The sequence below is a fragment of the Anguilla anguilla genome, chromosome 17 (genome assembly GCF_013347855.1).
Source record: "Anguilla anguilla isolate fAngAng1 chromosome 17, fAngAng1.pri, whole genome shotgun sequence".
Classification (NCBI taxonomy): domain Eukaryota; kingdom Metazoa; phylum Chordata; class Actinopteri; order Anguilliformes; family Anguillidae; genus Anguilla; species Anguilla anguilla.
In genome coordinates, this window is record NC_049217.1 from 26,741,055 (window position 1) to 26,767,040 (window position 25,986).

A 25,986-nucleotide genomic window follows, 5' to 3' on the forward strand; every position below is an offset into this window, starting at 1 on the left:
GCAAAAAAACTCAATGGTTTTCACTGACGTTAAACTCAGGATGGGGTCATTGTTGAGTCAGAGGAGGACTCTTCAGGTGCAGCTTGAACAGGCAGGCTGGAGGCCCCCCCGAATGACAAGGACGGGGCAAGACGTGGTCGCCCCGCAGACTGACGACCTTTGACCTTTCGGGGGCAACACAACAGCCGATCACGCACGCCCCCCCACCCCCCCACCCCCCGCAGGGTTTCTGGGCTCAGTCAGTACCGGCCCGGTCCGGGCTGGGTTGGGTAACACACGGTGGGGCCCGTCCAACACATCGGAACATTGTCTTAACAGGCAGCCTCGTAAATTATTTCCTAAACAGGTTTCCCGCTAAGTTGCCATTTGAGTCTGTGACCTGATGCAACCTCTGGAATGAACAGTATGCAACGGGTGTGTGTGTGTGTGTAATCATCAAGAACTGGAATAGCTTTCCTTCCAATTGCTTGAGCATACGGCAATACCGCTCAATTCCATCTATCTTGTTACCCTGGTTTATGATTTCTGTCAGTTTTTTTTTTTTTTTCTTCTGTTTTTGGCAGAAAGGCTCCCATAACCAGGACACGGCGTTAACAGTAGACTCTCGAGGAGCGATCTGTGCACTTGTCATCAGAGCGACGATCTCAGCCCTGAGGAAGCCGCTCCGGAGAAGGAGAAAAGGAGTCACCGTCTGGCCTTCTTTTGAAGACGTAGTCAGTGCCGCTCTGCTGCATGTACCGCTGTAAAATCCAGCCCCCCGGCTCAGAACTGGCTGGACGACAGTTCCTCCATTGTACTGTATTTCTCGTAGTTGTTGTCCCGCGAGTCTTTCGACGGGATGAATTTCCGGTGGTGCAGGGCGATCTCGGGGACCGGGATGAGCTGCAGCAGCTCGGAAAGCTTCTTCTTGAAAGCGGACGTCCTGGCCGTGAAGAGGAAGAAGATCTGCAGGCCCTTCAGCAACGACAGCAAGGGGGGAGTTACATTACAATACAATACATTACAATACATTACACTACATTACACTACACTACAATACAATACATTACAATACATTACACTACATTACATTACATTACATTACATTACAATACATTACACTACATTACACTACATTACAATACAATACATTACACTACAATACAATACAATACATTACAATACATTACACTACACTACACTACACTACATTACATTACATTACATTACAATACAATACATTACATTACATTACACTACAATACAATACATTACACTACAATACAATACATTACACTACACTACAATACAGGCATTTAGCAGACGCTCTTATCCAGAACGACTAATTTTTTTATTTTTTATTTTTTTTTTACTTACACAACTTTTTTACATTTACATTGCATCCATTTATACAGCTGGATATATACTGAAGCAGTGTCCTACCCAGGAATTAAATCTATGATCTTTTGGTTACAAGCCCAGTTCCTTACCCACGATGCTACACTACTGAGTTTTACAATGCAAATGCCACCCTGGTGTCATCAGCCACAGCAGTGGAAAGATTGCCGCTCCATGGAATTATGAATCGTATCTCTGTTCTAATAAACCGCGTCACATTCTAGAAAGGGGATATTATTCTGAGAAAGACCGATCGATACACGCACGTTCCATAAAGTGGCAGAGTCGTTTCACAAAAAAAAACGCCATTTCTTGAGTCAGGGAGCTACTGTACATACCTGGGTGGTGGTTAAAAGGCAGAAGATGATGCCGACGACGTTGTTGCTGCTCGCGGTGTCGATCAGCAGCAGATACCCCAGGACCCAGGAGAGCCCCAATACTACACTCAGAGAAAGGCTGCTCAGTACCTTCTTCACAGGAGAATTTATCCTTGTGCTGGAGAAATGTAAGACATACATAAACGCACCTTCATATGTACATCCCACGGTTGTTACATTACAGTATTACATTTCATTGATTTAGCAGACGCTTTTATCCAAAACGACATTATATCGTGGTCGTTGAGGTAACTACACGACACAGGTTCGATAAGGACACAACACAGGTTCGATAAGGACACGACACAGGTTCGATAAGGACACGACACAGGTTCGATAAGGACACGACACAGGTTCGATAAGGACACAACACAGGTTCGATAGGCATACAGCACTGCACGTACCCCTGTATCAAATGCAGCCTGTATACCTTTCCCTGTAATATACACAGCCTGTATACCTCCACCTATGCATTATACAGCATATAATCAGTATACTGGCCCCCCTCTGTGAACATCGCTCGTCAATACCCTCAACCTCCCCCCTCTGCCCAACACTCTTCCTGAGCACCGTTTATTTCTCGGACAACGGTCACCTTCGCAGCGTTGGGTTTGTCCTGCAGGTCTCCACTGTGAAGTACACGTAAATCACACAGTTATAAAGCAGCATCAGAGCGACGGGAAGCAGGAACCCCCACAGCATGGGCTTCCTCAAGTCCAGCCTCTTCTCTTTGTCCAGGGCAGCCAGCCAGCAGCTGAAAAAACAGCCATTCGTATGCAAATATTATTTTTTTTATAGCAGTTTACCTTAATGCTAGCTTTTGTGCATGAAGTGTTGACATTGGGCACTGAGGTCAACTGCTGGACAAATGAACTGTACATTAGGTATGCTGCAAAACCAACGATAGTCACTAGCAGCACTCATGATTAAATTTAATCAGCGTTATCAAAATGAATATAAGAGTTTAAGCATCTTCTAACAGCTGATTTACACTGATTAATCCAAACCAGTTCATGTTAAGATGTTTCATTCATTTTTCAAATCTTGACATTTGAAAGCTTTAATTTACCTGTAGGTTAATTTTAACCCATTGAAGAGTAGTTTTTTTTGGAATATAATTTCAACATTCTAATTCAGTATTCTAGAATTCAATAGCTTTCAGTTACTTAAGAACACTTCCATCACATATTTGTGATTTTACACCTTAAAGGGATAAATAAGGTATTCCAAAATTGATATGCAACATTGACATCGCAGTGTGCAATGTGCATACTATATAACTGCATTTTGGTCAGTAGGAGAGATGCATTTGCATTTGCAAATTTGAAATCTGAATTGCAGCATGGCAAAAACAGCTCCCTCCACAACATTTTGAGTTATCTGGTAATACCAGGGACTGGAAATGTTTGGGGATTATTTTACGACATGAAAAAATGGACACAGCCCTATCAACTTAAAAAAAATATATATAATATTTATTTTAAATTTTCAATGAGAGTAACTTATTTAGCACTATACAAACAATTTTTACTGAAAATTATGTTTTAACTGTGCATTTGCAAACGTAATTCGTTCGGTGTGTGAATGTGTGAATGTGGACTGCACTGACCGCACTGTACACCGCTGTGTAATATGTGTGTATGACGGTGCTCACAATTCCTCCTGCCGATAGTTCAGTGGGTGCTGTGGTGTGTATGTGGCTCCCAGTGTTACAGCTACAACTGCTGCAGGGAAACCTGGGGAAGAGTCCACACACACACACACTCTCTCTCAAACGAATCGTCCAAAAACAAAAAAAGAAAGGGCAGCGTCCCTGAGATGGATCGTACCCACCCGAAAATTATACATCAATAGATACAGCAGTTATACACTCTGAAATACACGCATATATGCTAATTGCTATGGCTGCCAATTATTCAAGGCAGCTTGACATTGCTATAGCCATCCTGTGGGTTTTTGCTCTGACCCTAACGAAAGCGCATCTCATTCAACAGCCAATCAGCAGAATCAGGAGCGTCAAATTAAGGGGCTGACATGAAAACCCGCAGGACGGCAGGTCGCCAGGCAAAAAAAAGGATCGGGCAGAATTGCTCTGAATGAAGGGACGATGAGGGTGACATACCCCAGCCAGCCACCAGGGCGGCGATGGTGAAAGGGCGGTCGTTCTGCGCGAGGGGGCGGAGGACCAGGAGGAATATCTGCGTGGCGTAGAGCGTGTTCCAGGCGAAGGTGGCCAGCAGGAAGTAGTGGAGCAGCGCCGCGACGGCGGTGCAGATGCCCGAGTCGCGCTCCTCGTGCTTGTCCGAGGGGAGGGCCACGTTGGCCTCTTTTACCCCCGGCGGGGAATTTGGCGGGTGGTTGTTGATCCCAAGCAGGAAAAGGAGGTAGAAGACCAGCAGGGAGAAACAGATGCTCACCAAGAGCAGCGTGACGTTGGCCTTACGTGACCTCCTGAGGACAGCGACAACACAGCCGCCATCAGCCACTCTCAGTCAACCCATCAGTCTCTCAGTCAATCCATCAGCCACTCTCAGTCAACCCATCAGTCTCTCTCAGCCAATCAATCAGTCTCTCAGCCAATCCAACAGCTACTCTCAGCCAATCCATCAGCCACTCTCAGTCAATCCATCAGCTACTCTCAGTCAATCCAACAGCTACTCTCAGCCAATCCATCAGCCACTCTCAGTCAACCCATCAGTCTCTCAGTCAATCCATCAGCCACTCTCAGCCAATCAATCAGTCTCTCAGCCAATCCAACAGCTACTCTCAGCCAATCCATCAGCCACTCTCAGTCAATCAATCAGCTACTCTCAGTCAGTCCATGAGCCACTCTCAGCCAATCCATCAGCAACTCACAGGCAATCCATCAATCTCTCAGCCAATCCATCAACCTCTCAGTCAATCCATCAGCAACTCACAGGCAATCAATCAGCTTCTCTCAGCCAATCCATCAGCTAGTCTCAGTCAATCCATCAGTCTCTCAGTCAACCCATCAGTCTCTCTCAGCCAATCAATCAGTCTCTCAGCCAATCCAACAGCTACTCTCAGCCAATCCATCAGCCACTCTCAGTCAATCAATCAGCTACTCTCAGTCAGTCCATGAGCCACTCTCAGCCAATCCATCAGCAACTCACAGGCAATCCATCAATCTCTCAGCCAATCCATCAACCTCTCAGTCAATCCATCAGCAACTCACAGGCAATCAATCAGCTTCTCTCAGCCAATCCATCAGCTAGTCTCAGTCAATCCATCAGTCTCTCAGTCAATCCATCAATCTCTCAGCCAATCAGTAGTCTGGACGAACACATGTACTTTCTGGGGCAAAAGGAAGGAGCCTCTGCTTCCCCCCCCCCCCCCCCCCCGACACTCTCTCTGTTCCGTGTTTGCTGCAAATCTAAGTCCCAACTGAAACACACCAGCGAAACGGACAAAGCTATCGAGCTATCGAGCTAACCCAAATTATCTGCTAAAAATAGAATTATGGACAAATTCAAAGAAGATAATTATTTTATATCGCAGACTTGCCAAATACATGGCGTGACTTCGTTGAAAGCGATGTACTCGCTTGCTGGCCTACAGGATTTGCCAAAAGTTAAATTTTTCAAGCGTGGCCTACGGTATGCAGTCTGCTATCAAATAAATACCCAGAAAAATAGCCAGAAGAAGCAATGGTTTTGATTGTTTGCCCGTTACAATCGATACAATAATTTTCCCCAAACAGTGGCGAACTGATGCGGTAATGTTTTCCGGTGCACGTTTCAGACCACGCCTGGCCAAAACACTCTGATCGGTTGGGAAAACACAACTATCCCGGGAAGGTTGCCTCCTTCGTTTATGCCTAGAACATCAAGGCATCGGCCAGGCTCTGTTGAACGAAGTGAAAAAAGAGACTGGCTCGCGAGGCCAGCCAATCAGCTACTCTCAGTCAATCCATCAGCTACTCTCAGCCAGTCCATTAGCTACTGTTCACAAGTTGCAAGCCCTTGTGTAACATTGACCGTAACTCAAAGAATAACCCCTTCTGTACTGTAATATTCAGTAATGTACTAATTGGGTACTACTTACCAGGTGAGGATCTGGAATATTATTGTGACGCTGGCCCCAGCGACAGACAGTGAGCATCCCAGAAAGCTGATCCAGTTCAAGGCATCAGCGTAGGCATAATTATTCCTGAAGGACTGCGGAGAAAACATTAATGAAAGCAGCAACTCCTGCCCAGGCAGTGCAGCACATCTATAGACATATGTGTAACAAACAACCTAACAAACGGCCAATAGATCATTATTGTGCCTTACAGCATATTTTATGTACACTACATTTCCAAAAGTATGTGGAGACTCCATCTAATTAGTGGGGTTGGTTATACTCATTGCTAGCAGGTACATAAAATCAAGCATACAGCCATGCAATCTCCATTGACAAACATCGGCAGTGCAACAAGTACATATGGGAGAGAAGTTCATCTATCCATATACTTTTGGAAATCTAGTGCACACGGCTCAGCATACAGTACATGACATTAACAAGTTAATTATGTCTCCGCATTGGCAAAAGTGACGCTTGATTTAAGATTGACGCATGTGACCCCAGAGTAGGAGAGCAGGTAACGAAACAAACAGAGGAGGTGCAGTGAGGAAGGACGCCCGCTCACCATCAGCACGGCGAAGTTGGTGGCGTGGTCGCAGACGCAGCCCAGGCTGGTGCTGGAGCGGCCGTTTTTCCTGCATCCCGCGGTGCTCCAGTCGTTCGCGGCGTAGTCCCAGAACACGCAGGCGAAGTCGTGGAGCACGGCGCCGGTCGCATTCTGTAATGCGTTCACGTTTCACACACATAATCATTGACAATAATAGAGGCCGGCCTAAGCGGCCCGATTAACTATTAAAGATCTGTCTAACTGTTCACTGTTACTTAAATGGCACACTGTTTTTTTGTAAATTCTTGTCTTATCTTTGTCTCAAGCCCAATTCACACAGCTAATGCTGCATCTGAGCCGCCTCTGATGCGGTAACAGGTTCCCTTCCCCTCCCCAATTTGTAATGCGGTATTCGAGCCATCTTTACCGTTCACACACAGTAAAACTCAACTCTCGTGAATGAATTGTTTACGTTCCGTTACCATAGTAACACACTTGATGTAGGCCCAAAGCTATAACGTCACTTGTTATTTATTTTCGTTGCAATCTGCTTGTAATTCCCGGCAAAACAATCAAACAAACAAACAAACATGTTACATTTTGAAGTGCAAGTGGTCGCATTTTGTACGTTCTTAGTTTTCGCGTTCTCAGTGCATTTACACTGTGGGTCCATGTACTTCCTCTGTATGCCGTTTTTTCGGTTGAGAGACAGGTGCGCGTGAACGCAGGTCTGTAACGTAAATCGAACGCCGCCCAGAAAGCAGTCGTCGATGCTGCTTTCCGTTCCCGCAGGAGAAATGCGGCGGTAATCGAGGCGCCTCGAAAACACCGGGAGAGGCGTTTTCGATGCGGTGTTTTAAAAGCCGTCGCAACGTGTTCACACAGACGTAAGTGCGGTATCGAAGCCGTCTGGAAAACTCCTTTTTTTTCTTCTGTGTGAAAGGGGTATTAGTTAGCTACCTTGGCAGTAGCTACAGAAAGACGGCGAGGTGTATGCAGTGGTACGTGAGCAGGGAACGGCAGAGGGATGTCTTACTGTGGGCCTGAAGCGCAGTTCTACGAGACCAAGCCTCCCTTCATTGGTCAAGGAGGCAGAAATGACCTGCCTGGTGGTGCCCAGGGGGGCCTTGAACTTCACAGACTGGAACAGCAGGTCATTCTGATAGAGCACAAAACCTACCGATTCATCCGCCCTAGATGCATCTGAGAGAGAGGGAGAGGGAGAGAGAGAGAAAGGCAGAGAGAGAGAGGCAAAGAGAGAGAAAGAGAAAGGCAAAGAGAGAGAGACAGAGAGAGAGAGAGAAAGACAAAGAGAGAGAGAGAGAAAGAGAAAGAGGAAGAGAGAGAGAGAGAGAGAGACAGAGAGAGATAAGGGGGTCCCAGTACCACACAACCCTGGACAAACAAGTCCTGCCCTGCCAGTATCCACCCCCCACCCCCTTTTCATTTCACACCCTAAAAGCAAATACCCGATGATAAATCTGCGATAGACTGCTTCGCCATTAACAGAACACTATCGCCCAGCCGGGACACTGTGGTATGGATATGAGCGCCTCTGCAGGGGGGCTGGGGAGGGGCAGGTGCTGAGAGGTTAGGGTTCGGGTGAGGCTGGGGAGGGGCAGGTGCTGAGAGGTTAGGGTTAGGGTGAGGCTGGGGAGGGGCAGGTGCTGAGAGGTTAGGGTTAGGGTGAGGCTGGGGAGGGGCAGGTGCTGAGAGGTTAGGGTTAGGGTGAGGCTGGGGAGGGGCAGGTGCTGAGAGGTTAGGGTTAGGGTGAGGCTGGGGAGGGGCAGGTGCTGAGAGGTTAGGGTTAGGGTGAGGCCTGCTCACACCCACCTGGATGAAGCTGGATGAGGATCTGCACACTTAAATCAGACGTGTTGTCGTTGCTGAGCTGGGAGGTGCTGGTGTTGAGGTGAATTCTGTCGGCCACAAACAATCCTGGGAGAAACAGAACACAAGGCCTGTGGATATTCTGAGCCTTTTTCCGTGGCTGTGTACAACGATGGCCACCACAACAGCACGATAAGCTAATCTTCACCAGTCTGCGTTAAAAACTCCACACCGCGAGAGGCTCCCAGCCCTCCTACAGACTGCACCACCAGGTTGGGCTGCACCAGCAGGGATACGCCTTCCTTCTGCTGCAAGGAGAAGCTCGCCAGTTCAGATGTCAGACTGAAAAACACATGCAGAGAGACACACACACACATACACACATACACACACACCACAGACACACACACAGACACACAGACACACACACAGACACACACAGACACAGACACACACACACACACAGACAGACACACACACACACACACACACACAGACACACACACACACACAGACACAGACACAGACACAGACACACACCACAGACACACACAGACACACACACACACACACACACACACACACACACACAGACACAGACAGAGACACACACCACAGACACACACACGCACACACACACAGACAGACACAGACAGAGACACACACCACAGACACACACAAACACGCACACACACACACACACAGACAGAGACACACACCACAGACAGACACACACACAGAGACGCAGCCACAGACACACACACAGACACAGACACACGCACACATAGACACACAGACACACAGACAGACACAAAGACAAAGACACACACACACACACAGCGATAAGAACAAGGAGACTCAGAGCTTTCAGCATCATATTAAGTATGTGACTTCATAAATAATTTTCTATTATTATTTTCACTTTCATGGATCTGAGGGCACTTTACTGGGTGTGTATGCGCGTGTGTGTGTGTGCATGCGTGCGAGTGTGCATGCATGCGTGTGTGTGTGTGTGTGTGTGTGTGCTTGTATCTGGAGGTGTGTGTGTGTGCATGTGTGTGTGTGTGTGTGTGTGCATGTATCTGTAGGTGTGTGTGAGTGTATGTGTGTGTGTGTGTGAGTACGTGTGTGCATGTATCTGTAGGTGTGCGTATGTGCTTGTATCTGGAGGTGTGTGTGTGAGTGTGTGTGTGTGCATGTATCTGTAGGTGTGTGTGAGTGTATGTGTGTGTGTGTGTGTGTGTGAGTGTGCCTGTGCATGTATCTGTAGGTGTGAGTGAGTGTATGTGTGTGTGTGTGCATGTATCTGTAGGTGTGTGTGAGTGTATGTGTGTGTGTGTGTGTGTGTGAGTGTGCCTGTGCATGTATCTGTAGGTGTGAGTGAGTGTATGTGTGTGTGTGTGCATGTATCTGTAGGTGTGTGTGAGTGTATGTGTGTGTGTGTGTGTGTGCATGTATCTGTAGGTGTGTGTGTGTGCGTGGGTGTGTGTGTGGCCGTGTCTGCCTGGCATGGCTGTGCTGTTTTACCTGTTTGTGGCACTGCTGTTCACGGTGCCCACGTCAGGGATGTTGGCGCTCAGCAGCTGGCTAACGGTGGCTACCGCGGCAGCCGCAACTTCCTTCAGAGAGCAAACATTCAGTTTTACAGCCCAGCAAGCCCTCCGTTTCCTCAGGAAGAAACATCCCCTGCGTGGGCTTCACCCATAGCCTTATCACTAGGGAGACCGAGCGAACTGCAGGGTTCATCACTGAGTCTACGGAGCACCCATAATGCAACTGTTCAGGATTGCTTAAGCCAAACATTCAGTGTGAAGTACACACAGTCCAGAATTTTGGTTCCAACTACTGTATGTGTAGAGGGCGTAGGCAACTCATTATAATTTTTTAGACCATTAAGACTATCCAGCTTTCTTCACGGTTACAGTGACTTTTCATACATCATACACTGGGAAATATATGCTTAGCCTACTGCAAGCAGGATAGAATGGAATGTTGCAGCTGCATTGTAAGGTTGCCGCAGCAACGGTAAGCATTAGGCTGTCAGAGTTCTCACAGCTGCACTAAGAACGTTTTGTCTGTTGGTCGTAGACTGACAAATAAACTTCCCCTTTAAACAACGCTTGATTTGAGTGCACTACATTACATTACATTTGTCACCTCCCTTGTGAACCCCTCCCTGTCTTCTGGATGTTTCCCCTTCATCCTTCAAGAGGGCGCACATCACCTCACTGCTGAAGAAGCCCACACTAGACCCCTCCGTCATCCAGAACTACCAGCCAGTATCTCTCCTTCATTTTCTATCCAAAACACTTGAACGAGCTGCATCTAACTAACTCTCTGCTTTCTTTTCTCAGAATAACCTGCTCGACCCCCAGCAGTCCGGCTTCAGGCCTAGTCACTCAACAGAGACTGCACTCCTCTCTGTCAATGAGACACTTCATGCCGCATGAGCAGCCTCCCTCTCCCTCTGTCTTCATTCTGCTAGATCTCTCAGCTGCTTTCGACACTGTGGAGCACTCTATCCTCCTGTCCTCTCTGGGAGCAACAGGGATCTGCGGCACAGCCCTTGACTGGATAAAGTCCTATCTCTCCGATCACTCCTTCCAGGTTGCCTGGGCTGGTAGAGTATCGCCACCCTGCCCCCTTGCCACGGGAGTTCCCCAGGGCTCAGTCCTCGGTCCCCTTCTCTTCTCCTTATACACCAGATCCCTTGGCCCTGTAATCTCTGCCCATGGCTCGTCTTATTATTGCTATGCTGATGACACACAACTCTTTCACTCCTTCTCCCCATCGGACACACAAGTCCCTGCCCGCATCTCCGCCTGCCTGAGGGACATCCAGAGCTGGATGGACAATCACCACCTGAAGCTCAACCTGGGTAAGACGGAGCTAATCTTCATTCCTGCTCTAACCTCTCCCCTCCTTGATTTTTCCATTTCCCTAGGGGACATCTTAGTGACGTCATCACCCTGTGCCAAGAATCTCGGAGTGGTGATGGACAACAGGCTGTCCCTCTCCAAGAACATCGCAGCGGTAAGCCGGGCGTGCAGATTCTTCCTGTACAACATCCGGAGAATCCGCCCCTTTCTCACCACCTACTCAACCCAGCTCCTCGTCCAAGCAATGGTACTACCTCGCCTGGACTACTGCAACTCTCTTCTGGCTGGCCTACCGGCATCTGCCATCAGACCCCTGCAACTCAATCAGAATGCTGCAGCTCGTCTGGTCTTCAACCTTCCCAGACATTCCCACGTCACCTCCCTGCTCACTACCCCCCACTGGCTGCCCGTTATGGCTCGCATCAAATTCAAAACATTGGTCCCAGCATACCAGGCAGTCAAGGGATCAGCCCCAGCATACCTCCACAAGATCTTTAAACCATACATGCCAGCCAAACCCCTCCGTTCCGCTACCTCACGACGCCTGGCACCTCCCCCTCTTCACACTTGCGCTTTCCGTCTCCTGCCTGTTTTGGCTCCATGATGGTGGAATGACCTTCTCGTGGAAGTCAGAACAGCTGAGACCCTGACCACCTTCAAACGACGACTGAAGACTCACCTCTTTAAGCTGCACCTCTCCCCATCCCTCCCTACCTTCCTGTAGTCTCTAATTGACTATGTTGTAGCTAGGTAAGCTGTTTATCTTAGTTTACTTAGTTATTGCACTTGTGCCTACTCAACTATTGCTTGTTTTATTTGCATAGACTGCTTTATTGCTGTTTTTGTTGTGTTAATCAGATTAACCTACAGGGTCCAAGTTAAACTACGTGGTCATTCCCTGCACTTGGAACTGTACTTCCCTCTAGGGTTTTCAACACACTTGTTCCTGGTTTTGGTTATACACTTTGTTGTACGTCACTCTGGATAAGAGCGTCTGCCAAATGCCTGTAATGTAATGAGTGCACTACATATATTTAGAAGGGGACTGGGAGGTTAGGGGTTACCTCAGCAGTATGGGTTATGAGACTAACTTGGCAGTGTGTGTTTGTGAGTGTGTGTGTGTGTGGGGGGGTATTGTGGGGTAGTTTTGGAGGAGTAGAAATGGGAGGTGGTTTGGCAAGGAGAGTGAAAAGTTAGAGCAGGGAGCTGGATATGGGGTACCTCGGTAGGGGTGGACTTCAGGAGTTGAGTGACAATCTCAGCCGCAGTGGTGATGTTGTCAGGTGTAAGCCGTGTGGGTTGAGAGGTCAGCATCAGCACGTTGGTAGAGACGCTCACGGAATTCCCAGCGATCTATTCCGACAGACAGAACGGCAGTGGGAATCTGCAATTTTAATAAATCCACTTTCCCTTCTGTAGTACATACATCTTTTAGAAAAGGTCTTGAGATCAAAGTAAATATTTGTATACTTTTGACTGTTACTAACTGCTGTACGTCGCACAGAAGAAAACTGAAAAACCTGATCCAGCAGGAATGTTTAGCCAAACATCCTTATTTGACAGTTTTTTATCGGTCATGGTGTTGAAGACCGCACAGCTTCTAGTAGTGACTCACAGAAAAAAGTGAGGGAACATTTCAGTGTGTAAAACCCAAGTGCTTTTCATACAATTCTGACCACAGCTCACAGCAAGAAAGGCAACAGGCTACCCTGGGCTTGTCCCAAGAATGGCTCAAGACTGTATTAATATTTCATCTACACTGATAAAATGAACATTCACCCCTTATCTTTTAGTAGGTTAATACTCCTTTTAAAAATCATCATCATCCTCAACATAAACCAGCAAAAAAGACATATTAAAATAATAAAGAGTGGTACTGCTAGTTGTGGTGGTGTTAGGACATCTTACTTTACTTTATTCAGTTTATCTCTGTGATACCTGATGATTTTATTGCTATCAGTACATTGATGGAATGTTCGGTAGACCTAAACTGTTGAATAACTCATAATTGTCTCCAACTGAACCTAGACAGAGATTAATTGGATCAAAATGACAAAGAAAGAAGTTAGCTGAAAACCTAGGTCCTCTTGCCTTAAACATCAAGCAATTTGGGCAGTAAGTTCATGGAATGAAAGGTGTAATACAAATAAAGATTATTGTTGTTGTTGTTGTTGTTGTTGTTAATAATAATAATAATAATAATATTTAGGAAAGAGTTTTAACACTTAAGGGAAAGAAGGCAGACCACTCTAGCTCCTTGCTTAGTAAGAAGTAAGGTCTATGGTCCTGCCTGCCACTACTGGATCAAATACATATACCTGGGGGATGGGGGTTGAGCACCTGAACTCACATTCTTCAGGAGGTCATTCAGGGTCAGGCCACAGTCCAGCTTCCGTACCGGACCAAAACCCGTCTTGTTCAAACATCGCACTGACGCCAGGGGAAAACCCACTGAGGGCCAAGCAAAAGCCAATCAGCAATCAGCAAAACCAATCATGTGACGTTAAACAGCCCTGCAATTCCAGCTGATAAAACATGAAACAGAGGGAACAGGCAAACAGAGGGAACAAAAAAAAAAAACTGATACTGAAATAATTTTGCAGCAAACACTTGACGAAGGGTCAAACTCTAAAATCTGTGAGAAATACAAACAATCCATCCCATAAGACTCGGAGATGCACGACCCTGGTCATGTCTGAGTCGGCTTTCACCTGGCAGCCCACCAGCACCTTCAATGAGGTCCTAAAACACTCGGGGATATGGTGAAGATCAGAGACCAGCTGATCTATAATGGACCAGCATCAACACTACACTGCTCTGCCGCACATTGGTGGTAACCAGACCGGGGTCAAATACATATTTGCTTTGGCTTCAAATACTTTTCTATACATTACTGATCTTGTCTTGTGTATTGGAACCTATGACATACTCTCAAAAAGTTCAAAGCCACGCCTTCTGGTCATACTGGCAGGCTCAGTTGCACCAGGCAAGATCAACAGGGCACAGAAAAGTATCTGAAGCCAAAACAAATACGTATTTGACCCAGGTCTGGAGGTAACATTGCTTTATGGTAACCCTTCTCTGTTCTTTCCTTCCCTCTGCCGTGTTCTTGAGCAGCAGACCAATAAAAAGACACAGTTTTTAAATATGACATTACCATTGGCTGGTCCCGGACAGGGCTCACGCGAGTAGCTAAACCGTCCAATGACAGTCTTGTTGAAAGTGAAACCATCGACAACGGCTCCATTGCAGAAAATTGCTTTGAGAAAACAAGAAAATGCATATTAATATTTTAGCAAAATTCAGAAATTAAACATTGTAAGGTAATACAGTTATCCTCTTATTGTTGGTCTTTACCTCCACACTTTACATGTAATTCTCCATGTCTGTATGTTATGTTTCTTTGCGTATGTGTGTGTGTGTGTGTGTGCATGTGTGCGTGTGTATATCCAAATGAGTATGTGTGAGCATGCATGCAAACAAGTGTGTGCACATATGTGCACATGCATGTATGCGGGTCAGTGTAAGCACATGCACACGTGTGTTCAAAGGCGTGTTCATAATTGAGTCTGTGAGCATGACGGTATGCATGTACGTGTGCGTGATAACTGAGCGTGAGTGCATGCATGTACATGTGGAAACGAAGGGGAAGTTGGTGATGCAGGGGGGGCAGGCGTGGTGGGGTTACCTGGGATGAGGGTGGAGTTCGGCGTGTGTTTGGTTGTCGTGGTCTGTTTTACAGTTGTGCTTGTGCCTGTAGGGTTACTGGGGGTTAAACTGCCTGGTTGTGTGGTGGTCAGTGTACCTGGTTTAGTGGTGGGTCGGGTAGTTGGGACAGTGGTGGCTTGGTTAGTTGGGATAGGGGTGGTTAGGTTAGTTGGGATAGGGGTGGTTTGGTTAGTTGGGACAGTGGTGGCTTGGTTAGTTGGGATAGGGGTGGTTAGGTTAGTTGGGATAGGGGTGGTTTGGTTAGTTGGGATAGTGGTGATTTGGTTAGTTGGGATAGGGGTGGTTTGGTTAGTTGGGACAGTGGTGGTTAGGTTAGTTGTGATAGAAGTGGCTGTATGATCTGGGGTAGGGGTGGTTAAGAAGTCAGTGTGTGTTGTGCTGCCAGATATACCAGCTGTTGTACTGCCTGGGTCAGTACTGATGTTACTGAGGGAGGCAGCAGGGAGAGAACTGTAAGCGGGCGGAGTGGCGAGGGTCCCTTGGGTTTCTGAAACTGAAACTGTGGAAACAACAAGAAAAAAAGCGATACAGTGGTAAAGAGAGAACAGTACGCACATGCCACTGACAGGAAATTCTGAACGCAAGCACACCGGGAAATCAGATTTCACAAAGGTGGCTCCACAGACCCTTACGTCGAGGCATTAACATAGGCCCTTACACACATATGACCTCATAGAGGCCCTTACACACATATGACCTCATAGAGGCCTTAACACACATATGACCTCATAGAGGCCCTTACACACATATGACCTTACTGAACCCGTGTTCAGCAGTTGTCTACGATCATGAAAATGCATTTTTGTACGTCGCTTTGGATAAAAGCGTCTGCCAAATGAATGTAATGTAATGCAATGACCTCATAGAAGCCCTTACACACACATGACTTCATAGAGGCCCTTACACACACATGACCTCATAGAGGCCATTACACATATGACCTCATAGAGGCCCTTACACACATATGACCTCATAGAGGCCCTTACACACACATGACCTCATAGAGGCCATTACACATATGACCTCATAGAGGCCTTAACACACACATGACCTCATAGAGGCCCTTACACACATATGACCTCATAGAGGCCCTTACACACATATGACCTCATAGAGGCCTTAACACACATATGACCTCATAGAGGCCCTTACACACATATGACCTCATATGACCATCACTGCATTTATATAGCCAAAGCGCTTTACAATTGATGCCTCTCATTCGCCAGAGCAGTTAGGGGTTAGGTGTCTTGCTCAAGGACACTTCGACACCCCCATGCCGGGGTTTGAATCGGCAACCCTGCGACTGCCAGACAAGCGCTCTTACCTCCTGAGCCATGTCGCCCCCACATATGACCTCATAGAGGCCTTTACACGTGATCTTAGATGCCCTTACACACATATGACCTTATCCAGCCATGTTACTCAAATCACGGCCCCTGAAGTCCAAGAACTGCTGGTTTTCCACCCTCCCTTCACCTGGGAGTCAGGTGTGAATACAGTCTGGCCAATCACAAGCACTGATTGTTCAGATTTTGAGTATCCATGTTACTGCACGCAGGGTACGGATGGTGTCAAATACGAATACCATATTCGGCAACATTCGAAAAATGCGTTTTCTACGAATGTTTTCTCCACCCAAACTTGGCCACTACTATTTGGATTGGGGTCTTATTCTTCCACCTCTTTGATGCAATTTTCTTAGAAGTCAGCACCAAGTTTCAGATACACACACACACAATCAGACACACACACACACACACACCTGCAGAGAGACAGTGAGTGAGAGTTTCCCTTGACACTAGATAGGCCAGAGCGACGTCATCAGGGTTTGGGGACTTCAAAAATAAAATTACTCCAACGCCGTAAACGCAATATCCTCCTCCTTCCGCAACTTTCCTAAATATTTGGGCTAATAAAATAACTGCGTTTTTTAAAATTCGACCAGAGAACAGACTTTTTTTTTTGTTCCTCCAATAAAGCAGTCCAATAAAGCAGTCCGACAAGCAGTCTTTTAATTCGGCGAGGCTGAAAGACAGACCACTTTGCCGTCGGTCAACTTTAACACCGGGTTTGACCGGTTTTCCTGGCACAGAGCCGTCGCTCGCGAGTACCCTACAGGAAGTGGCCAGCGAACTGCACGAACATCAGCAGGACGTTTCAGCATTTGGCACAGCTGATCACCTCATCCTTCTGGATAGACTTGAAAATCTTGTAGGCCTCCGTGGACAGGTACTCTCCTGGTTCAGATCATACCTATCAGACCGATATCAATTTGTGCTTTTTAATAATGATTCCTCATATCAATCCAGGGTTAGATATGGAGTACCGCAAGGATCTGTGCTTGGGCCTTTGCTCCTCTCTCTTTATTTGCTGCCCCTGGGACAAGTTATTCACAAACATGGCATTAATTTCCACTGCTATGCAGATAACACCCAGTTGTATCCATCAGTTTAGCCTGATGAAGTTGTCCAGCTGTCAAAGATCAAAGCCTGTCTTATAGACATAAAGGAATGGATGACCCAAAATTCTCTCTTGCTGAACTCCGATAAGACCTAGATAATGGTAGTGGGGCCCAAGTTCCTGAGATGCAAACTATCTGACTATATGCTTAACATTGATGGAATCTCCATTACTTCAAGTGCTGTAATCAAAGATCTTGGTGTGACCTTTGATTGAGATCTTGCATTTGATATACATATTAAAAACATCTCTAGGCTTGCTTTTCATCACTTGAGAAATATCTCTAAAATTTGGAAAATACTGTCCTTACATGATGCAGAAAAGCTAGTTTATGCTTTTGTTACTTAAAGATTAGATTACTGCAATGCTCTTTTGTCTGGATGTGCAAATTCCTCTCTGAAAGGGCTCCAGCTAATTCAAAATGCAGCAGCTCGTATTCTCACTAGAACAAGGAGATTCGAGCACATCAGCCCAGTGTTAGCATCACTTCACTGGTTGCCAGTTAAATTCTGAATAGACTATAAGATACTACTTCTTACCTTTAAAGCCTTACATGGGCTTGCCCCTTTGTACTCAAATGATTTACTTCTTCCTTATATTCCCTCAACATGCTCCGTTCGCAGGGTGCAGGCCTCCTTGTTATTCCTAGAATAGCTAAAAGTACCATAGGTGGTAGAGCCTTCTCCTATCGTGCTCCCCTCCTGTGGAACAAGTTGCCTGCCCATGTTCGGGGCGCAGACACTATCACCTTATTTAAAGCTAGGCTCGAAACTTATCTTTTTAGTCTCTCCTATATTTGAGGGGCAGGAGTGGGTGGCGGGCATAGCTATAGAGTCTCTGGTGGACTGAGCGGTTAGTGCTGTCACTGGATCATCATTGGTAGTGCTGTGTTAAGCTGAACCGGTCATGGTCTGGTGATGACTGTCTCAAGCCTGCCCTCATGGCTGCGTTGCCCCTGCCTCTGTTTCCCTTAGCTATGCTGCCATAGCCTTATTCTGCCGGGGTTTTCCTTATCGCACGCAGGCACCTCTGTCTCTTTTACTCTGCTTGCTAATCAACCATTTGAACCCCCTAACAATAATTTTTTTTTTTCGTCTTCCGGAGCTCCAGCCCTAGACCAGCTAGACCAGCTGGGCACCCCCGCCTCCTGCCACTGTTGATTCAGCTGTAGCACCAAGACTGTCCCCCTGTCTGACCCTGCCACCCATTGGTGCTCCTGCCCATCTCTCTACGTGACCAGAGTCGTCTTTGCTTGGACTTAATTAATATGGATTGGCTGTTTATGTATTATAATTTATCTTTATTTTCATGTAAGCCGTTTCCATAACAAACCGGTGCCTGCCCGCGGCAGATGGGTTCCCCCTCTGAGTCCGGTTCTGCTCAAGGTTTCTTCCTGTTATCAGTCAGGGAGTTTTTCCTTGCCACTGTCGCCCTAGGCTTACTCTTTGGGGGCCGGTTCACTGTAAAGCTCCTTTGTTAAAAGCAGCTATACAAATAAAACGGCTCCTCAGAAGAGCCCGCAGGCCAGCAGACGTCGTTTTTGCAATACCGTATACATCATCAATACCTTCGCTTTGCATGTGCCCCACACGCTCAATGCATTTATTTGCCTTTCATTTGCAGTCTCATTTGCCTATACTCAAAAAATAACTCAACAACTCCTATAAACATGAAGAGTGAAAACAAAACAATGGGAATTGTCCAGGAATGAGGACACATTCCATCAGATGGGGTGAGGTCACTCTTTCCCCCCGACAGTCTCACAGATGGGGTGAGGTCAATCTTTCACCCCAACAGTCTCACAGATGGGGTGAGGTCACTCTTTCCCCCCGACAGTCTCACAGATGGGGTGAGGTCAATCTTTCACCCCGAAAGTCTCACAGATGGGGTGAGTTCACTCTTTCACCCGACAGTCTCACAGATGGGGTGAGGTCAATCTTTCACCCCGAAAGTCTCACAGATGGGGTGAGTTCAATATTTCACCCCGACAGTCTCACAGATGGGGTGAGTTCACTTTTTTACCCGACAGTCTCACAGATGGGGTGAGGTCACTCTTTCACCCTGACAGTCATCAGATGGGGTGAGTTCACTCTTTCACCCCGAGTCTCACAGATGGGGTGAGTTCACTCTTCACCCCGACAGTCTCACAGATGGGGTGAGTTCACTCTTTCACCCCGACAGTCTCACAGATGGGGTGAGTTCACTCTTTTCCCTTACATTGCATTGATGATATTTAAGGCCTTTGTCAGACTGCACAGAAGCACTAGATAAAGTATCAAGGGCAACTAAACTGGTTTCAAGAATGAAATGCAAAAGCAAAGGGGAAAGACTCATGACTGCTTCCTCTATTTAGGTTCAGCAAAAGGAGACAAAGGAGATGGGTTGACGGTAGGTTTAGTTTTAGGTTTTCTTCCATATATAAATGAGATTAACAAAGTGAATGACTAAAGGTTTTTCAGGTTGAACAAAGAGCACAGGTGGAAATTAAAGGTAAATTCAACACTAAAGTGAAGACATTTTTTTACACGGTCATCAATGCATAGAATAGCTTGCCAGGTCATGTAATAGAGACAGAGACCCGGGGGACGATCAGGTCCAGGTGAGACACAGTGCTGGATGCTCTATAGCAGTGGTTCTTAACCTGGGTTCGGTCGAACCCTAGGGGTTCGGTGAGTCGGTCTCAGGGGTTCGGTGGAGCCTCCGCCGCAGAGGTCCACCCCTCAGTCTAGTCTGCATTATTACACTATTTTTTACTAAAGAAGGGTTCGGTGAATGAGCATATGAAACTGGTGGGGTTCGGTGCCTCCAACAAGGTTAAGAACCACTGCTCTATAGCCTGGGTAAAAGAGGAGCTTACATGGGCTGAATGGTCTATTCTCATCAGACCAAGTCCATGACATGTACTTTAAAAAAAAAAAAAAAAAAGAATAAAATAAGCTTGCATTTCTGGATTGTCTTTTCTTTTTTTTTTGTAAATGCCAGAAATTAAGGAGTCCTTGACTCTCTCTCCATTCTCATTACAGCCCTCCCGGCTTAGCCTTGACCTCCACACATTTAGATCAAACACTGCTCTCCGTCAGTTATCCAGAATATTCTGCAGAAAAGAACATTCAGAAAAACAGTTTTTTTTGTGTGTGTGTGTGTGTGTGTAAACCAGTGGCTTACCTTCTCTGAGGAGCAAAGCTAGGAAAAGCAGCCCGGTATCCATTTTGGGAAGAGCCGTTATGAACACACTTCACAGCTGGCCCTCCTATTAAGAGTCAGTGAGGGGAATAATACAGCCTGGTTAACATTTCCCGACTACATATCAACAAATATCACTTCCTCGTATTTCCCACGCAAGTCCCTGGCACAAGCACCGCCCCGCAATCTACAGCTTACTCCTCATCCCGAGGAACACCACGAACTCCTCCCAAAAAAAAAAAAAAAAACACGACATTTTTTTGTTCTTTAATTGGTGTACAATTAAAAGCAGATTGACGCAGTTTTGATTGAAGACGGGGATTAGTTACTCAGATGGTCTGTCAGTGTTGCTGACCCCCACAGTGAAGTCAGGGTCTCCAAGCATCCACTTCGCCTCGTCAGATTGAGAGGGATATACACAATATTCTCTCCCTTTTTAAGGCTACCCTTTCCTCCAAAATTCTGAGCTGGTTTGCATACGATCATCGGTAAAATGTAAAATGCAGGAAGATGGAACCAACAAGTACAAGCCGTCTTGTCACTGCAATGGTGCAATACGCTCACCAATCTGCGGGGGCATGCCACTATCTCAGCCATGCAAATCCAGTCTTCTTTTTTTGTCCTATTTTCAAGAGCCCTTCTGTGAACACAACACAATGAGGCACACGGGTACTTTACATTGGACTGGGTCTTTTTAAGGGCTGTGCTGCTCACCACCAATGACCAAGAAATTCACTTTGAAAGTTGGAAGAACAGGTTTTATTCGCCAACAAGCAGCCTTAAATAAACAGACGCCACATTCAGTATCCGTGTGTTCCTGCTGTACCAACTGTTTTACAATGTGGTTGGTTGAACACGTAACACGTCTGGCAGAAATGAACTAAAACTAAACAAACATTTTTCGTGTTAGGATGAGAAACTACTGTGAACTTTGACAAGGTATATACAGTACCCCCCCCCCCCCCCCCCCATCCTCAATTAACATGAGCAGAAATGCTGGATAATGTTCACTTTGTTGTTTATCAAATGTTTTCTATGGTCAGTGGAATGAGAATACTAAACAGTTTTGTGATACCATTACTTGGGGGGGGGGGGTCTTCAAAGCAAAATAATTTTACTCTGAAAAAGAAGTGCGTCAGAATTATTGGCACCCCTGCATGAAAGATCTAATCGCAGCCCAGTTTTAAGATTTTGTTTTTAGATTTTGTTTTAGATCTAAACTCTGGTATTTGATGGAGTCCAAGATCTTAGGTCATGCATCCTAACAAGGTTCCCAGGGCCTTTGGAAGCGAACAGCCCCATCACATCATAGATCCACCACCGCAGTTCACAATTTTATCAGAGATTGGAGGTTGTTTTCTGCATGACCACACCTCTTCACGTCAAACACTTGACATTTGTTGCCAAAAAGCTGTATTTTTTTCTGTCTCATCAAACGACAGAACCCGAGTTCCAGTCAAAGTTTCAGTGACAGTTAGCCAGTGTTGGGGAGTAGCGAACTACATGTAATTAAACTAGTAGTTTAGCTACATTTTGCAGTAGCTTGCTGGTAGTTCAACTACATTCATATTTGCATAGTGATTCAAGTAGTTAAATTACTTTTTGCCATTTCTTGCATAGTTAACTACTGAAACTACAAACAATTTTGGGCCATAAAAAGAAAGGAATGATTTTTTATTTTTATTTTACCGTTGCTTCTCTACTGTAATTGAACCACCTCTGACCGCTGCGAAGGGCTGCCCAGGCAATGCATTCGTCAGGCAGCCACCACCACACACTTGACCTTTGTGTAGTGCATGTGCAAAAGGACGGGCGTTGCTCAGTGCTCACACAGCGACAGCGTCATCATGGATAAACCTCCCAAATCTCAGCCTGAGGATGAATCACCATGGCCATACTTAAGCAAATACATGACACTGACTAGCTCCACGGTCAAAACCTACGTTTTCACTTGTGAGATATGCAAGCTGAGAGTAAATACATTCTCTACTGCAAAGACGTCAAACATAAATCTAAGAACACATATAATTTAGCAAAGTTTAGATAAGCAAACTAGATTTCTCCCTACGGGAGCTTTGCTGTAGTTCAACTTCTTCCAGTGTGAAGTAATTGGTAGCTTGCAAAGCTATGCTTTCAAAGTAGCTTCCCCAACACCGCAGTTAGCAAACTTCAGGCACTTTTGTTTGTGGTTCGATCACAGCAGAGGCTTTCTTCTGGCAAGCCTTGAAAATATGACTTGTTGCCATGGAGGTGATGTCCAGTTGTACTATTGGTGACTTGTTGAACCCAGGATGCGACCAACTTCTGCAATTCTCCAACTGTGACCCCCAGAGAAACTTTTGCCTCACAAATCACCCTCCTCCCTGTGCTTGGGGGCAAGACACACTTGTGTCCTTATCCAGGTAGGTTCATCACAGCTCTAGTTGTTTGAAGCTACTTAAATATCCCCCCAACAGTGGAGATGGGGTATTTTTAGATGTTTAGCAATTTTTATAGCCTTTTCCTGTTTTGTGAAGTTCAACAACCTTTCGTCTCATTTCACTTGTATATTCTCAGATCTTCTCCGAACTGATGGATGACTGAGGGGATGTGGCCCGCGTATCACCTCACATTTATTCCCCAGTGAAGCAGGAAGTTGTGCATGACCGCTCAAGAGTTTCTTAAGACTCGCGTGCGCTTAAAATGCAAAATATAAACGGGAATATACATTATTTAGATTATTTTCATAAGAATTTATAGGGATGTCAATAATTGTAACGTGTTTACAGAAAGATTATTTGTTATAAATATTTTTTTCTTTGAATAATTTTACCTCAATTAAAGTTTAGATTTCTCATTTCGAGCATAAAATCAATCCGATAAACAAAAAAAATGTTTGTTGGGAATCGCGAGATCTAGCCTATAATCTACCATTTGTTGTGTATTCGTACAGCACAGCAGCCTATAGTTATAAACACTGGAAAGTAACGCCCTCTGCTGTTAAAACTCGAACTGTTATTCCCACATAAGTGAATTATGTGGCAGCAGCATGTATAATCCACACTATTGCATTAACCTATGAAGCAGTAATCCATGGCAGTCCATGCATAATAGTTCGTGAAATCGTGTTTTTAAAATGTAATATATAATGCGGTTTTATTTTCAAACCTTGTTCGAGAAACTCCACTGGGAATTAGAACCTTATTTGCGATTACTGGAGTAAGCTTCACACAAGCACAGGTAATTACAGAAATCCTCTGATGATACGAGTCCAATTCGAATAGCACTTCAGACGCACACTACCCTGCAATGGTAATCGAGAGGGCAATAAACTCATATTAAGGATTTGTTAACATAAAATAAGCGGACCTCATGTTTTACCTGACATCACTCTGCAGTCACATGCCGAGTTACACTCGTGAAATTTGTAAAGGATGTAATTGGGGTTGAATTGAGTTTTACAAAATATGGCTTCAATAATGTTTTATCACACCGAGAAGGCCTGTCGTCGTTATCATATAATTTATTTTTGGCTGCAAATTAGAAACTCATCGTCGTATGCAATGCTACAGGCAATTCACCGCATTCGTGCATATCAACTTTTAAGGACATAAAGCCACGTTTGGCCCGAAGGGCAAAAGGTAAATTACAAGATTCGTGGACATGTATCTGGAGATAGTCTGCATGGGTGGATCCTATAAACAGAACCGATGCCACGACAAGATTCGCAGGTGCTGGAATAGGAAATATTTTTTTTAGTACCAGTAACTCACCATTGTTTTAAAACCCTAGCAGAGCTACACTGCAAGTTTTCGTATGTTCCAAATAGATGGTGCTGTTTAGCAAAAAAGAAAAGACAGAAACAAGTGGGGAAAAAAACACAGCAATCGCTCAAGTCAGTGGAGTGCACGGGTTCGCAGTTACGCACAGAGCGCGCACGGAGCGGCGGTGTTTCTGCAATAATTGGGCTGATTCTCTCTAACATGTGACTGTATTACTGGCTCACATGGCCGCTTCGGTGCATGATCCTCTTTAGTTTTAAAGCCCCGGTGGTCAGACTCCCCTGGTCACAACACTGCAGCTGAGACCGACTCGGCCAGACGAGCCATGGCGAGCCAAGGACAGAAAGTTGTGCTGATCACCGGTTGCTCCTCCGGGATTGGTTTACGGATCGCTGTTATGCTGGCCAAGGATGAAAAGAAGCGATATTATGGTAAACAACCTTTCTTTATCATTTTCTAAAACAACATGCTACAGCTACTTTGGCGTCTTAAAACGTCGTATAATAAGTTTATATTGACTCGAAAACCTTTAAACCGATATTTTCAGTTTTCACAGGCGGAAGTACCTGCGCCTTCCCCGTCTATTTAAAAGTTTTTTTTTTCTTTAAATTCGTTTATGGTACTACTGTTTTCCAAATGTGTCCAATCTGTCTTTACTTGTAAATCGTCGACCTCTCTCCCCCCGTGAGAGACTCGGTGCTATTATCATGTGAAAGCGCAGTCTCCAGGGTACGGCTCCGCGAGGCCGCCGCTTGCCAACCGGGGATTATACAAGACTGCCAGCCCTCTTTCAAGTCACTTCTCCATTACAAAGCTCCCTTTATCGCTGCGCATTGTAGATCGCTGCCCGGTTTAGAGCCGTGTCTAATGCGCGCATAGTTAGCACACTGGAGCGAGTGTTGAGAGAGGGACAAAGTTTGTGAACTGTACAAGCCGGGTTCACCGTAGCACTGCGCTGCAGTAAAGTTGGAATGACGTCTGTAAGCGCGTCTTCCACCCTCCTATACGCACACCTTCCCCTTGTGCAATGCCAATATTGATATTTTATATGTTCGGGGTAAGTGGTCTTATAATTAATAATCGCGAAAAATACTATCTTCACCGCTGAGATGGCCGGTTACTTCATAATGAACCCGCTCCCTCTCGATAACACTTGTTGAACTTTGGCCTGTTGCACACAGCTCATAAACAAGTTGCTTGAAATACTTCAGGGACCGAGGAATTTGAGCGTGTCAGAAATTTTCGGTGATGAAACCGTTTTTCCTTTCAGAAATAAATCGGTGCCGTGTTATTCGTGAGGCATTTGCCAACTTGAGATAGGTCAGCTAACTCCCATTGCAGAACGGCTTACGTAATTACGCGATTATGATGGTGAAGTATTACTGCAGCACAACACAGGGCACAATGCGTCCGTTGTATTAATGATTCCTTTAGAGTGACGTCATTGTTTATAAATACACCAGCCTGAGTGGAAGTTCAATGAATCCATTTTATGGACATTATTTGGTTAATAAAGACTAGGAGTGGGATCAACCACAATGCGCCTACACGTACTTTCCTGCATTTCCTGCAAGTTGCCATTTGAGTCTGTGACCTGATGCAACCTCTGGAATGAACAGTATGCAACGGGTGTGCGCGCGCGTGTGTGTGTGTAATCATCAAGAACTGGAATAGCTTTCCTTCCAATTGCTTGAGCATACGGCAATACTGCTCAATCCCATCTATCTCGTTACCCTGGTTTATGATTTCTGTCA

At 45.7% G+C, this 25,986-nt stretch overlaps 1 protein-coding gene across 3 annotated transcripts; it reads right to left on the minus strand.

The window, feature by feature from the left end:
• Positions 1-227: 227 nt before the first annotated feature.
• LOC118216425 (adhesion G-protein coupled receptor G7-like) lies at positions 228-25,340 on the minus strand. 3 transcript variants are annotated; one of them, XM_035397570.1, is made up of 17 exons: positions 24,224-25,340; positions 20,454-20,538; positions 15,217-15,324; positions 14,254-14,355; positions 13,447-13,547; positions 12,318-12,449; positions 9,745-9,836; positions 8,426-8,559; positions 8,221-8,325; positions 7,424-7,590; positions 6,406-6,558; positions 5,820-5,932; positions 3,877-4,205; positions 3,409-3,490; positions 2,350-2,508; positions 1,716-1,872; positions 228-954 (listed from the first exon to the last, which is right to left on the minus strand). In XM_035397570.1, exons 2-17 carry the CDS (start codon positions 20,494-20,496, stop codon positions 763-765), a joined length of 2,169 nt encoding a protein of 722 aa, XP_035253461.1. In that variant the 5' UTR covers positions 20,497-20,538; positions 24,224-25,340; the 3' UTR covers positions 228-762. The 3 variants fall into 3 exon arrangements, with proteins under 3 accessions (XP_035253461.1, XP_035253460.1, XP_035253459.1); XM_035397569.1 differs by lacking the exon at positions 24,224-25,340 and having other exon boundaries at positions 14,785-15,324; positions 20,454-20,545; XM_035397568.1 differs by lacking the exons at positions 20,454-20,538; positions 24,224-25,340 and having other exon boundaries at positions 14,785-16,136.
• Between the last annotated feature and the right edge of the window lie 646 nt (positions 25,341-25,986).

Excerpts from the sequence above, each read along its gene's own strand:
- LOC118216425 (XM_035397568.1), bottom strand. The coding sequence starts at position 15,382 with ATGTGCGTACTGTTCTCTCTTTACCACTGTATCGCTTTTTTTCTTGTT. Across the intron at positions 8,560-9,744 it reads AACAGCAGTGCCACAAACAG|TCTGACATCTGAACTGGCGA; the intron begins GTAAAACAGCAC and ends TGTGTTTTTCAG. Across the intron at positions 4,206-5,819 it reads ATATTCCAGATCCTCACCTG|GAGGTCACGTAAGGCCAACG; the intron begins GTAAGTAGTACC and ends CGCTGTCCTCAG.